General features: G+C 56.3%; 1 protein-coding gene across 6 annotated transcripts in view; it reads right to left on the bottom strand.

The window, feature by feature from the left end:
• Positions 1–13,109, bottom strand: part of MYH14 (myosin heavy chain 14) — a 94,564-nt gene that overhangs the window by 34,041 nt on the left and 47,414 nt on the right. For 5 of the 6 annotated variants that reach the window (XM_060174736.1, XM_060174745.1, XM_060174727.1 and 2 more), the window contains 8 exons: positions 9,792–9,979; positions 7,897–8,018; positions 5,623–5,692; positions 5,388–5,548; positions 4,082–4,190; positions 3,507–3,638; positions 2,502–2,708; positions 1,044–1,181 (listed from right to left, as the gene is read on the bottom strand). In XM_060174736.1, coding sequence (XP_060030719.1) covers positions 1,044–1,181; positions 2,502–2,708; positions 3,507–3,638; positions 4,082–4,190; positions 5,388–5,548; positions 5,623–5,692; positions 7,897–8,018; positions 9,792–9,979 — 1,127 coding nt within the window. Of the gene's footprint in view, positions 1–1,043; positions 1,182–2,501; positions 2,709–3,506; positions 3,639–4,081; positions 4,191–5,387; positions 5,549–5,622; positions 5,693–7,896; positions 8,019–9,791; positions 9,980–10,556; positions 10,656–13,109 lie in introns of all 6 variants that reach the window. The other variant, XM_060174749.1, reaches the window with a different exon arrangement.

The following is a 13,109-nucleotide window of genomic DNA, read 5'->3' as shown; positions in this document are numbered from 1 at the left end:
GTCATTACGCCAGGTCTGCTGCATTGCTTGATGCTGTGGTCTATTTACAGAATCACTGTCTTGCCTGAGACCCGCCCTGCCTGCAGGGTGTTGGTTTAATCCCACTGGCTAGATGGAAGCTTTCTATGTTCTGTTCCCGCTCTTCTTTTGCTCCGCCCCCTCTCCTAGTCATTTCCTTTCCCCTTGCCACTTCCGGTGAAGAGATGCATAAAAGGCGATGTATCTGATCCAATAAACGAGGGCAGGCTGAGCTCCCGCCCCCAAAGCTAGCCAGGCATCTGGCGTCTGAACAGGAACCAGCATTTCCCTTTTGCTCTCCCACTCCCCTCTCAATTTTTCTGTCCTAAATAAATAAATCAGTCATTTCTTAAAAATTAACAACAAAGAAGAAACCATGGCAGGGTAGAATGGAAAATGGCTATTGTGAGGTGGCTGGCTCCCCTCTCCCTGTGGGACCTGTGCTCTGGCTGGGCAGGGCTCTGCCTCCAAGTGCTCCCTTGGTGCTGACATGCCGCTGAGTGGTGCTCTGCTCTCTCTCTCTCATTCCTCCTCTTTGCCTCATGTGGACCTCTCTCATATGTAACAAAAGAAATAAAACTTAAAAAGAAGAAGAATGGGAGTTGGGCGATAGATAGCACAGTGGGTTAAGCACAGGTGGCTCAAAGCGCAAGGACCTGCGTAAGGATCCTGGTTCGAGCCCCCGGCTCCCCACCTGCAGGGGAGTCGCTTCAGAGGCGGTGAAGCAGGTCTGCAGGTGTCTATCTTTCTCTCCCCCTCTCTGTCTTCCCCTCCTCTCTCCATTTCTCCCTGTCCTATCTAACAAGGATGACATCAGTAACAACAACAATAATAACTACAACAATAAAACAACAAAGGCAACAAAAGGGAATAAATAAATAAAATGATAATTTAAAAAAGAAGAAGAAAAATAAACCCACAGAAACAAAACAGTCACACAGCTGCACAGAAGCCCTCCAGGCCAGGGCCGGCATTGGAGAAGAGAGCGGCCCCTCCCCCAGCCCCCGGTGCCCACCAGCGGCCACCTTGCTCAGCTTGGCGTTCTGGTCCTCCAGGAGCAGCAAGTCCTCCTCAAACTTCTTCATCCTGGCCTCTGTGGTCACCTTCTCCAGCTGCAGCTTCTGTCGGGCTCCCTCCTCAGCCTCCAGGTGGGTCTCCAGCTCCTGGGGAGTGGGGGTGGGCGGGTGAGGACCCTGGGGCTGAGGCGGGACCCCAGACAGATCCACACCCCACAAACTGGGGAGCAACAGACCATTTCCAGTTTCATTCATTAGGATTGCAGTTTGCCCTTTCCTCCTTTTTTTCTTTTTCTCTCTTTATTTTAATTTTTGATCTTATGTATTATTGAACAGAGAGACATTGAGAGGGGAGGGAGAAGTAGAGGGGGAGACACAGAGAGACACTTGCAGACCAGCTTCACCGCTCACGAAGCTGTCCCCCTGCAGGTGGGGACCAGGGGCATGAACGTGGGTCCCTGCACACTGTGATGTGTGTGCTCAACCAGGTGCGCCACCACCAGGTCTCTCTCTCTCTCTCTCTCTCTCATTTGTACTTACCAGAGCACTGCCCAGCTCTGGCTTATAGTGGTGCTGGGAATTGAACCTGAGACCTCCAAACTTCAGGTAGGACAGGCGTTTTGCATCACCACTAGACTGTCTCCACTGCCTAGTGCAATGAGTCTTTATTGAATACGGTGCATCTGGGTACCAGGGATGGACAAGAATACTTTCCTTTTTCTCTTTGTGGTGCCACGACCTCATGAGTGCATTATCTCAAACTCCTAGGATATTTCTCTCCCCTCTCTCTCTCTCTCTCTCTCTCTAATTTCACGTAGATATAGACTTCCATGTGGAGCCAGGGTGGGGAAGCTCTAACTGGGGTTATGACCTTGGCAAAACCCCTACCCCTCAACCTCCGGACAAAAATCTTTATGCCTGTGGAAGTTACATTCCTGTGTGTGTGTGTGTGTGTGTGTGTGTGTGTGTGACAGAGAGAGAGAGAGAGAGAGGCAAACAAAAAAGTCTAGTACTAACGTCATAGTAGATAAACACACCAGGGACTCAGGGACGGCTTAGAGGTTGGAATCGCTTTGCTGTGGGTCAGATTCCGAGTGAGGGTCCTCACTACACAGAGCAGCTCTATCAGCCGCACCAAAGGGAGAGTTTTGGGGCGTGGAATGTTGTGAGATGTCTCTCTCCTCTCCTTTCTTTCCTATAACCTTTCCTCGTATAAATTTTAAATAAAAACTGTCTTAACCCAGAGCACAGAGAAGTAAAGGAAGCCAGCAGGTGGGCTCAGGACACTGACCGCACTTGAGCACCTTGATCTAGCTGGACCTGAAGCTCACCTGGGGTGTCCCAACTGGACACACACATATTATTTTTTGCTTAGTCCCCCCTAAAAGTTAAGTTTTCTGCAAATTCACGATCTGAAGAGACAGGTCGGGCAGCAGTGAGGTAGAGGTGGGCGCGGAAAAGGTGCACCTGTATGTGCTGCTGCAGCCTCTTCTTCTCCGACTGGAGCTGCCGGCTGCACTCCTCCTCCTCGCCCATGCGGGCCTCCAGCTCCGCCACCACCAGCTCCAGCTCCTGCTTGCGGGCTGCCAGGCGCCCCCGCGTCTCCTCGGCCTCCGCGCACAGCTCTGCCTCTGCCCGCAGCTGCTCCGCCAGGCGGACGCGCTCCTCTTCCAGCTGGGGCAACGGGGTGGGGTGGGGGTCAGCGGGCTCCCGGGCTGCTGGGTCCCTCCTGCCACCCCCGCCCCCATTTGCTTTCTGTGAGTTGGGGGGGGGGCGTGTGTGGGCGAGATGCACCGTGTCCCCATCTGCTCCTCCTCCAGGTCCCCAGCTCAGTGACCCCACAGCGTTCCCCGACCACCCGTCTCCAGCCTCGTGCTTTCGGTCCCCCTGGTCCCAGCAGGCTTGGCCTGCCCCCTACCCCACCGCCCATCCCAGCCTCCTGGCCTCCAGCCTCTCCCTTCCCAGCCCCTGCAGACACTCCCACGCCTAGAAGCGCAACCCAGGGGAACGATGCAGGAAAAGCAAACAGGAAGGCTACCAAGTGGGAGTTAGTCTCAATGGTGCCAGGAATACTGGAAACGAGGGGGAAAGCCCATGGCCTGCGTCCCGGGGCTCTGGCTCACCCCGGGGCATCTCAGGTGAGTTTCCCCGCACAGGCGCACATTTCAGATGGTGCGCGGCCGGGCCCCCTGGGATGACTGCCCACCGCAGAGCCCGCTTCTCTCCGCCGGCCCCCGAGGTGGCCAGCTCAGAAGGAAGCCCCGCCCCCGCCTTCTGACCACGCCCACAGGCAGGCCACGCCCCACAAGACTCAGCCCACCTCGTTCCCGCGACCACGCCCCATAGAGACCACGGCCCCATCACAGCCAATCACATCCTGAGACTTGCGCAGGCCACACCCACCTCGAGGCCCCGCCCAGCCAACTCGGGATCCCGCCGCCAGCACGCCCCCACGGAGGCCCCGCCCCTCACCTGTGCCACTCGGCCCTGCAGCTCGCCCACCTCCCGGGCGCTCTGCTGCTGTAGCTCCTGCACTTTCTGCAGCTCCTGCGCCCTCGCCTGCAGCACCTCGTCCTGCCGGGTCACCTGCAACAGCGGCTTCACCTGGGAGGAAGGATCATGGGCCCGGTGGGTGGGATGGCTGCCTCCCACCCTCCCCTCCCCTCCCCTCCCCTCCCCGAGCGGGGTGCGAATTCCTGGAATCCTACCGGCCCCGCCACCTACACTGGCCTCTAGAACTGCGGGCCTAGCAACAGCCCGAGTGAGCGGGCGGCAGGCGTTTCTCAGGGTCCTCGGTCTGCAGTGAGATGAGGCTTATGTTGTGGGGTTCAGATGCTCCCCCCACCTCCATCAAGTGACAGCCTAACAGAACCACCAGCCCCTCTGCTGCCTACAGAATCCTGGCGGACGGGGCGAGGCCCGTCATCCCATTGCAGAGGCGAGGAAAACCAAGGCCCCAACTCAAGGGGTGGCCGGAAGCCAGGGGGGTCCCCTCCCCCGTACCCTGGCTGCCTCCCCACGACCCCCGCCACCCCCGCAGCCCCGACCTTGATGAAGAGCCGCCACCACTGCCAGTGCCGCAGCTTGAGGTAGGCCGCACAGTTGCGCTGCATCACCCTCAGGGCGCTCTGCTGCTGCTGCCGCTTCTGGAAGGCTCTGGGGGGCAGACAGGGAGGCGAGGAGCGCGGCCTCTCCACCCTGCCCTCTTCTCCACGCGTGTTGCAGTGCGGGCAAGCACCGCGTGCCCGGGCTGCCCCCTTGGCTCTCTGTCCCCGGCCGGAGCCGCCTCCTGCCCGCCGCCCAGGCCTCAGCCTCCTTGGCCTCCTGGCCTTCAGTCGCCCCCTCTAGGCTGTTCCCATTGCTCTGGGGGTGGGGGGTTCTCCTGCACCCAGAGTCAGCCTGCCTCTTTCCTGCTCACAGCTCTCCTGTGCCCCGTCTGCACCCCCAGACAAGGCTCCTGGCCCTCAGTCTGGTGTTTTGGGGTCCCTCTGTCCTTGGGTCTCTCCTCCAGGCCAGTTTTTATTTTTTTTATTTTCCCTTTCGTTGCCCTTGTTGTCCTTTTATTGTTGTTGTAGTTACTATTGTTGTTGTTATTGATGTCGTTGTTGTTGGATAGGACAGAGAGAAATGGAGAGAGGAGGGGAAGACAGAGAGGGGGAGAGAAAGACAGACACCTGCAGACCTGCTTCACCGCCTGTGAAGCGACTCCCCTGCAGGTGGAGAGCCGAGGGCTCGAACCTGGGATCCTTGTGCTTTGCGCCACGTGCGCTTAACCAGCTGTGCTACCGCCCGACTCCCTCCAGGCCAGTACTGAGGAAGAAGGAGACCCTCCCAACCTCCCACCCTGTGCTCAGGCAGCCCCCTCCCATCCTGACCCTCCTGGTCTGACCGTCAGGTGTGATCTGACACCTGGCCTCCAGCAGGGGGCCCGACACACTCTTCTATGCTTCCTCAAAGGCTGTCTCCCCTCCTCCGGGGCTGTGAGGCTTTGCTTCCCCGACCTGCGTCCTAGACTGGGGTCCCTCAAGAAATGGGGGTCTTCTCTCTTTCACTCCTGCCAACCAGGCTCCCGAGGAACCTCCGGATGTCGGGTGGACTGGGGTGACAGGGCTGCCCAGTGGCAGAGTCCGGCTCGCCTGTGTCCCGGGAGGGACGGTGCCTGGCCCGTGGGGTGACGCTCAGGGCCGTGGAGCCAAGGAGCCTGGGCATCTGGGGCTTTTTTTTTTTTTTTTCACCTTTGGCTTCTCAGCCCCTCTGCTGTCTCAGAGGCCCCCAAGGCTCAGGCCAACTGGCCAGCTCCTCCCAGCCCCAACACTGGAGCCGACACTTCCCCCGGGGAGAGTGGGGCCCCACCTGCGTGCCAGGTACCCCCGGGCGGCTGCCTGGAAGGACACGATGATGTCCGTGACCTTGAGGTCCCGTTCTTCCTCCAGCTGGGCCAGCACTCCCGCCCGGAAGAAGATCTTGCTCTGCCCCACACGGTAGAGGTTGGGGTCCAGTTCCAGGGCCTGAATCTGCGAGGGGAGAGGGGGCGGCATGGAGGAGGCCCGTGGCGGGGGAAGCCCCCGGCTGGATGCCTCACACTCACCATCTTCTCACACGCCTGCTTCCCGTCCATGAAGCCCTTGGGGATGGCGTTGGGTGTCAGGATCTCGTACCTGCAGGGAGGGGCGGGGCGTGGAGGGTTGCAGACACAGAGGTGTGTGTGGTGGAGGGTGGATAGAGCACAGCAAGCTCTCTGACAGGGCGAGAGCAGGAAGGAGAAGAGGCACTGGGGCATTTGTAGAGCACCCCACGCTGGGCTGAGGGTATTCACAGCGGGGCCCAGAAACTTCCCGGTGTCCTGGCGTGTACGAGCATGCGTGAGTGCTGTGCTTTCTGTTTGAATATGTTTTGAAACTTTTTTTAAAAAGATTTTATTTTATTTTATTTTTTTATTTCTTTATTGGGGAATTAATGTTATACAGTAAAAGATTTTTTTATTTCCTTTTTTGTTGCCCCTGCTTTTTTATTGTTGTAGTTATTATTGTTGTTGGCTAGGACAGAGAGAAATGGAGAGAGGAGGGGAAGGCAGAGAGGGGGAGAGAAAGACAGACACCTGCAGACCTGCTTCACCGCCTGTGAAGCGACTCCCCTGCAGGTGGGGAGCCGGGGGCTCGAACTGGGATCCTCATGCCGGGCCTTGCGCTTTGTGCCACCTGCACTTAACCAGTTGCACTACCGCCCGACCCTTTCATTTATTTATTTTTTAAAAGAGTTTATTTGTTTCTTTATGAGGGAGAGACACAGAGAACCAGAACATGAAATATTGGTACATGCGACGCTGGGGATCCAACCAGGGGCCTCATGCCTCAGATCCCCACACTATTGGTACATGCGATGCTGGGGATCCAACCAGGGGCCTCATGCCTCAGATCCCCACACTATTGGTACATGCGACGCTGGGGATCCAACCAGGGGCCTCATGCCTCAGATCCCCACACTTTATCGACTATGTCACCTCCCAGATTGCTAGTGTTTGTATTTGATAGGACAGACAGCAATCAAGAGGGAGTGGGGAGGGAGTCAGGCGATAGCGCAGCGGGTTAAGCGCACGTGGCACAAAGCGCAAGGCCCGGCATAAGGATCCCAGTTCGAGCCCCCGGCTCCCCACCTGCAGGGGAGTCGCTTCACGGGCGGTGAAGCAGGTCTGCAGGGGTCTCTCTTTCTCGCCACCTCTCTATCTTTCCCTCCTCTCTCCATTTCTCTCTGTCCTATCCAACAATGACATCAATAACAACAACAATAATAACTACAACAATAAAAAACAACAAGGGCAACAACAACAAAAAAAGGGAATAAATAAAGAGGGAATGGGGAGACAGAGAGGAAGAGAGACAGACATCTGCAGCACTGATTCACTGCTCATGAAGCTTCCTCTCCTGCAAGTGGGGACTGGGAGGCTTGAACCTGGGTCCTTGTGCATGGTAACGTGTGCACTCAACTGAACACACACACATGGATATTTATATTTGCCACCGGGGCTATTTACTGCCTGAATATTCTTACCATTCCCAGCATACTTTTTTCCTTCAGTATCAGAGAGAGAGAGATGGCGAGGGAGAGAGAGGGGCTCAGAGAGAGGAGAGGCACCACCGCACCCCTCCACCACTGCTGGTGCAAGGTGTCCCTCCACCGCGTGCACTCCAGCAGGGGAGTCCTCTCTGGGGCCCACACTGTTTCTCCTGCATTTTCTGTTCTTTTTTATTGTATTTTTATTTATTTATTTATTTGTTATTGGATAGCGATAGAAATCAAGATAGAGAGGGAAAGAGACAGAGAGACACCTGCAGACCTGCTTCACCACTTGTGAAGCTTTCCCCCTGCAGGTGAGGGCCGGGGGCTTGAACCCGGGTCCTTGCAAACTGTAGTGTGTGTATTCAACCAGGTGCGCCACCGCCTGGCCCCTGCATTGTCTGTTCTATCCCCCCCTTTTTTTTATTAAAATATTTTATTTATTTCTTTTCTCTTTTGTTGTTCTTGTTGTGTTTCATTGTTGTTGTAGTTATTATTGTTATTGTTGTTAGATAGGATTGAGAGAAATGGAGAGAGGAGGGAAGACAGAGAGGGGGAGAGAAAGACAGACACCTGCAGACCCGCTTCACCGTGAAGCCTCTGAAGCGACTCCCCTGCAGGTGGGGAGCCGGGGGCTTGAACCAGGATCCTTGCTGGTCCTTGCGCTTTGTGCCACTCGCACTATTCCCGTTTATAATGGAACCACGGGGTGAGAGCGGGACTCAGATGGCACTGTTGGGGGCGGTGGCTGTGGGTCAGGGGTTTCCGCACCGCCCCCCTCCCCCAACCCCTTCCCCGCCCCGCTCACCGCTGCCGGAACTCCTGGAAGAGGATGCGGTTGGGGAAGCCCTGGCGGCAGATGCGGATGCCCTCCAGGACCCCGTTGCAACGCAGCTGGTCCAGCACCAGCTTGGGCTCCAGCTTCCCGGCCTGTGAGGGCGGGCGGGCGGACATGCAGGGTCGGCGGCGGCCACACGGGGGCGCCACGCACAGACCCGCCGGGGAGCCTGCAGGCCCCGGCAGGCACCAGGGACAGAACCGCTTCCTACCACCCCACCTGTGGTTCACTGAGCACTTAATACATCCTGGGGGTGGGGGGGGAGACCCTCAGCAGTGGAAGCAAGAAGAAAAACCAAAAGCAGTGAAGGGCAGAAATGGCAAAGGAGAAAAAAGCAACAGGAGTGGTCAGTCTGCTCTCGGGGCTGCGGAAAGCACACAGATGGTTTGGAAGAGCAAGTCTCTCTCTCTCTCTCTCTTTTCCTTTTTTTTTTTTAAAATTGCCACCAGGGTTATTAGTGGGGCTCAGTCCCTGCAGGATGAATCCACTGCCCCAGAGGCTTTCTCTTCTCTCTTTCTTTTTCTCTCTTTCTATTGTATTTGACAGAGACAGAGAGAAGTTGAGAGGAAGGGGGAGACAGGGAGAGAGACAGACACCTACAGCCCTGCTTCACCACTGGTGAGGCTTCTGCCATCTCCTGGCCTCTCAGAGCTTGCTTCTTCTTCTTCTTCCTTTTTCTTTGTCTATCTCTTTATCTCTTTCTTTCCCTTTTTTTTTCTACTATGGTTATCAGTGGGGTTTGGTGTTTGGGCCACCCCATCGCTCCCAGTGGCCATTTTTCTCTTTCTTTCAAATAGAGGGCTAGAGAGAGGGAGAGACAGAGAGACTGCTTCACTGCATGTAAAGCTTCCCCCTTTGCAGTGGGAATGGGGGGGGTCTTAAACCCAGGTCCTCACACACGGTAGAGTGCATGCCCTGCCACGTGAACCACCGCTTGGCCCTTTGGCATCTGTTTTCATTGCTGTTTTTCTTCTTTTTCTTTTTCTTCTTTTTTTTTATTATCTTTATTTATTTATTAGAGACAGCCAGAAATTGAGAGAAGGCGAGAGACAGAGAGGGAGAGAGACAGAGAGACACTTGCAGCCCCGTTTCACCACTCACGAAGCTTTCTCCCTGCAGGTGGGGACTGGGGGGTTTGAACCTGGGTCCTTCTGCATTGTAACTTGCACTCAGCCAGGTGCAATACCACCTGCCCTTTTTCTTCCTTTAAAATGCACAACAGTAAATGGTTAAAGGGTACAAACATGCAGATGCCTCACACTGAGTGAGACCTCCTGCCCTGAGTCAGCAGGGCAGCTCGGACTTGTCTGCTCAGAGCTGCACGAGACCCAGGCTCCAGCCTGGACCCCACCGCACTGGAGGAAGCTCCTTAACGCCCACCCCGTCAGCCCTGTCTGGGAAAAAAGGATATAAGCACACAAGTAAATTCTCGCTGCCTTCCCAGGTCCCTCAGAGTAGTCAGCCCAGCCCCCTACTTCTAGAACCTTCTATCTCACAGGTGCTCTCCATACAAATTCCTCTTCCTCCTCCTCCTCTTTCTTTTCAAAAGAGCCTGCTCAGTTCTGACTTGTGGCAATGCTGGGGACTGAACCTGGGACTCTGGAGCCTCAGGCAGGAGAGTCTCTTTGCAGAACCATGACGCCGTCTCCCCAGCCCCACTCTCCACATCCCACCAGCCACTCCTCTGGGGGTTGAGCGGACGGCCTGGGCCCTTGCCCTGATGTCCTCTAGTGCTTAGTGGGTGCTCAGTGACCGTGACGCCCAGTGAACGAGGGTTTCCCCAGTGGGGGGCACTGAGTCCCAGAGGAGAAGCATCTTGGACCAGACCTGCCCCTCCCGGAGGGGTGGGCAGACAGGCCGCTCACCCTCTTCTCGTGGTTGGGGACGATGCAGCGGACGAAACTGGGGTTGGTGTTGCTCAGGGTGGCCATGAGGCGGCTCAGGGACTCCTTGTAGAGCTGGCCCACCGTGCGGAACATTCCTCGGCGCGGCCTGCCGCCGGGGGGCCCGTCCCCCAGGCCGCTGACCTGCTCCAGCCCCACGATGCCTTCCACTGCAGAGAGAGCAGCGTGGGGTCAAGGGCACAGCCACCAGAGGCCGGGTACCACGGGAGCGTGCGGTGACCGCTTAGCAGAGAGCCTCCTCCCCTCCTCCCTCCCCCGAGTCCCAGACCCCCTGCCCTGCTGGGGTCCCCGGGAGCCGGCAGCGGGGCCCAGATGGATACCCCCATGCTCCCAATCCTGGGGAGGGGACGGGGACTAGATAAGCACAAGGTCCCACATGTAGCAGGAGCCGCGGACACCACACCCCCTCCCGGGCTGCTCCTCTGTCCCGAACCCCAGACTCCCGGCTGTGATCAACGATGATTTCCGCCGGGAGGAGCTAAAGCTCTGGGAGTTCAAATCCCAACTCGGCTACTTCCTGGCTGGTGGTATGACCTCAAATAAGTGACGGAACCTCGCAGACCCCTTCCCCCGTGTGAAGGGGACTTCTCCCGGTTAGTCACCACAGCAGAGCGAGAAGCGGAGAGCTTGGCACAGCCCGGAACGCCAGCAGGAGGGAGGAGGGAGAGCGGGCTAGGGGACGTGTTGGCCGCAACTGCTCACCCATGGAGGCCTGGCAGCACCCGCCCCCGGCCGGAGAGCCTGCGGGACAGGGCCTCCCTGCAGGTCCTGGGGCCGACGGAGAGAAGGAACCCAGGAAAGGGGACTGCTGGAAGCCCCTGGGGTCTGGGGGGGTGAGGACAGATGGGGGAGTGACAGATGGATTGGGGGGGCATGTGAGGACAGATGAGGAGGGAGAGAGAGAGGGGGCATGATTAGTCGACAGGACACAGCGATGACACCACCTAGTGACCACTCTGGTACTTTTCCAGATTGAGAGAGGGAGAGACAGAGGGACAGACGGAAAGACAGCACAGCACTGAAGCTTCCCGCAGTGGGCCAGGGGCCAGACGCCAGCCTGGGCGGTGCAGCTGGCAAAGCAGCACACCGTGCAGGTGAGTTGGCCCAGGTTCCAGCCAGCAGACAAGACCCAGAGAAGCCGGGGACCCCGTGAGAGAGGTCCCAGCCGCCTCTGACCTGGGAGGGTCACCAGGACCGGCTCTCAAACCCACACCCGGGCCAGGGGGTGCTGGGTGGAGAGGGCCCTGCCTATGCCTGAGGGGGGAGGTGGTGTCTGGTGTTTCCCTTCTCTCTGTATGTCTCTCTCCCTCTCTAAGTGTCTAGAATAGAACAAAATAAGGCTTAGGGCCGGGCGGTGGTGCCCCTGGTAGAGTGCACAGGTTACTACCATGTGCAAAGGACCTGGATTCTGGCCCCTGGCCCCACCTGCAGGGGGAAAGCTTCCTGAGTGGTGAAGCAGGGCTGCAGGTCCCCCCCCCCTCTCTCTCCTCTGTTTCCTTCTTCCATGTAGATTTCTCTGTCTCTAGCCAATTAATTTTTAAAAAGGGGAGCGGGTGTTAGTGCACCTGGTTAAGCACACACATCAGTGTGTAAAGACCCAGGTTCAAGCCCCTGGTCCCCACCTGCAGGGGGAAAGCTTCACAAGTGAAGCAAGTCTGCAGGTGTCTGTCTTTCTCTTTTCCTTTTGACCTCCCCCTCCCATCTCAATTTCTCTGTTTAATAGTGAATAAGTAAATAAATATATATGTATATATTTAATTGGGCTTGGGAAGTGTCTGAGCAGTGCTGTGGAGGCACCAAGCCCTCAGTGCAAACAAACCACGACCACCACCCACCCCCACGGCTGCACGAAACATTAAGAGATGGAACCCAGCCTGTTGTGTTGATCTTTTCTTTTTTCCAGAGGGTTTATTTATTTATTTTTTTAATGGAAACTTTTCTATTTTCTTTATTCTTTTTGCAAGAGCACTGCTCAGCTCTGGCTTATGGTGGTGCATGGGAATTGAACCTGGGAGTTTGCAGCCTCAGGCATGAGAGTCTCGGCATAACAATTATGCTACCTACCCCTCACTCATTCCTTAGGGTCTTGAAGAGAGAGCAAAGCCTGAATGCTCAGCATTAACCTGTGAAATGGTGCCCTGTGTAGCCCGGGAGGTGGTGTAGTGGCTAGAGCTTTGGCCTTCAAAGCAGGAGGTGCCAAGTTTGATCCCTGGTGTCGCTGCCTATACCAGAGTGATACCCTGCTTCTCTCTCTCCTGAGTTAATAATGAAATCTTTCTAGAATCACCCATCTTCTAAGTTCTCTTGTTTCTGTTGGTTCCTTTCCAGTTGAAGCTCTGGACTTTTTTTTTTCCTCCAAGGTTATTGCTGGGGCTCGGTGCCTGCACTATGAATCCACTGCTGCCGGAGGCTATTTTTTACCCTTTTATTCCCCCCCTTTTTTTATAATTGTTGTGGTTATTATTGTTGTTATTGATGTTGTCATTGTTGGATAGGACAGAGAGAAATGGAGAGAGGAGGGGAAGACAGAGGGGGAGAGAAAGACAGACACCTGCAGACCTGCTTCACCGCCTGTGAAGCGACTTCCCTGCAGGTGGGGAGCCAGGGGCTCGAACCGGGATCCTTCCGGCAGTCCTTGTGCTTTGTTTCACGTGCGCTTAACCACTGCACTACCGCCTGACTCCCTCTGGACTTATTTTTAAAGAACTGTTTATTAACACGACACGAGATGCGGCAAGAACCAGAGTGTGGCTCTGGCACAGGCGACGCGGGAGGCAAACCCACAACTTCATGCCTGTGAGTCCGACACCTTGGCCGCTGCCCCACCTCCTGGGCTGCAGACGCCCTCCACTGTCATGGGGCTCCCGGGCCAGCCACAGAGTCCCCCTTCCTCTGTGCTAGTTCAGCTTTCCTCTCTGACTGCACAGGATGCCAAACGGGTGGCACCCAAAAGGTGCTGGCTGCAGGCACCGCCGTCCAGTCTGTGATCAGGGAAGATCGTGTGATCAGATTTGCATGTCTGGAGAGGCCAGAGAATCAACTGGTCAGCCCACCCGCCAGTCAGTGGCCCACTGGAAACAGGGAGGCCCCAGGCGGAGATGGCACAGGACACAGAGCACTGAACTCTCAAGCATATGGTCCTGGCTTCAATCCGCGGTGTAGGTTAATACAAATAATAATAATGATAATTCTGGTGGTCCAGGAGGTGGCGCAGTGGATGAAGCACTGGACTCTCAAGCATGAGGTCCTGAGTTCAATCCCTGGCAGCACATGGATCAG

This window comes from Erinaceus europaeus, chromosome 2 (genome assembly GCF_950295315.1).
Source record: "Erinaceus europaeus chromosome 2, mEriEur2.1, whole genome shotgun sequence".
Taxonomy (NCBI): Eukaryota; Metazoa; Chordata; class Mammalia; order Eulipotyphla; family Erinaceidae; genus Erinaceus; species Erinaceus europaeus.
This window is presented reverse-complemented; position numbering and strand designations above follow the sequence as displayed.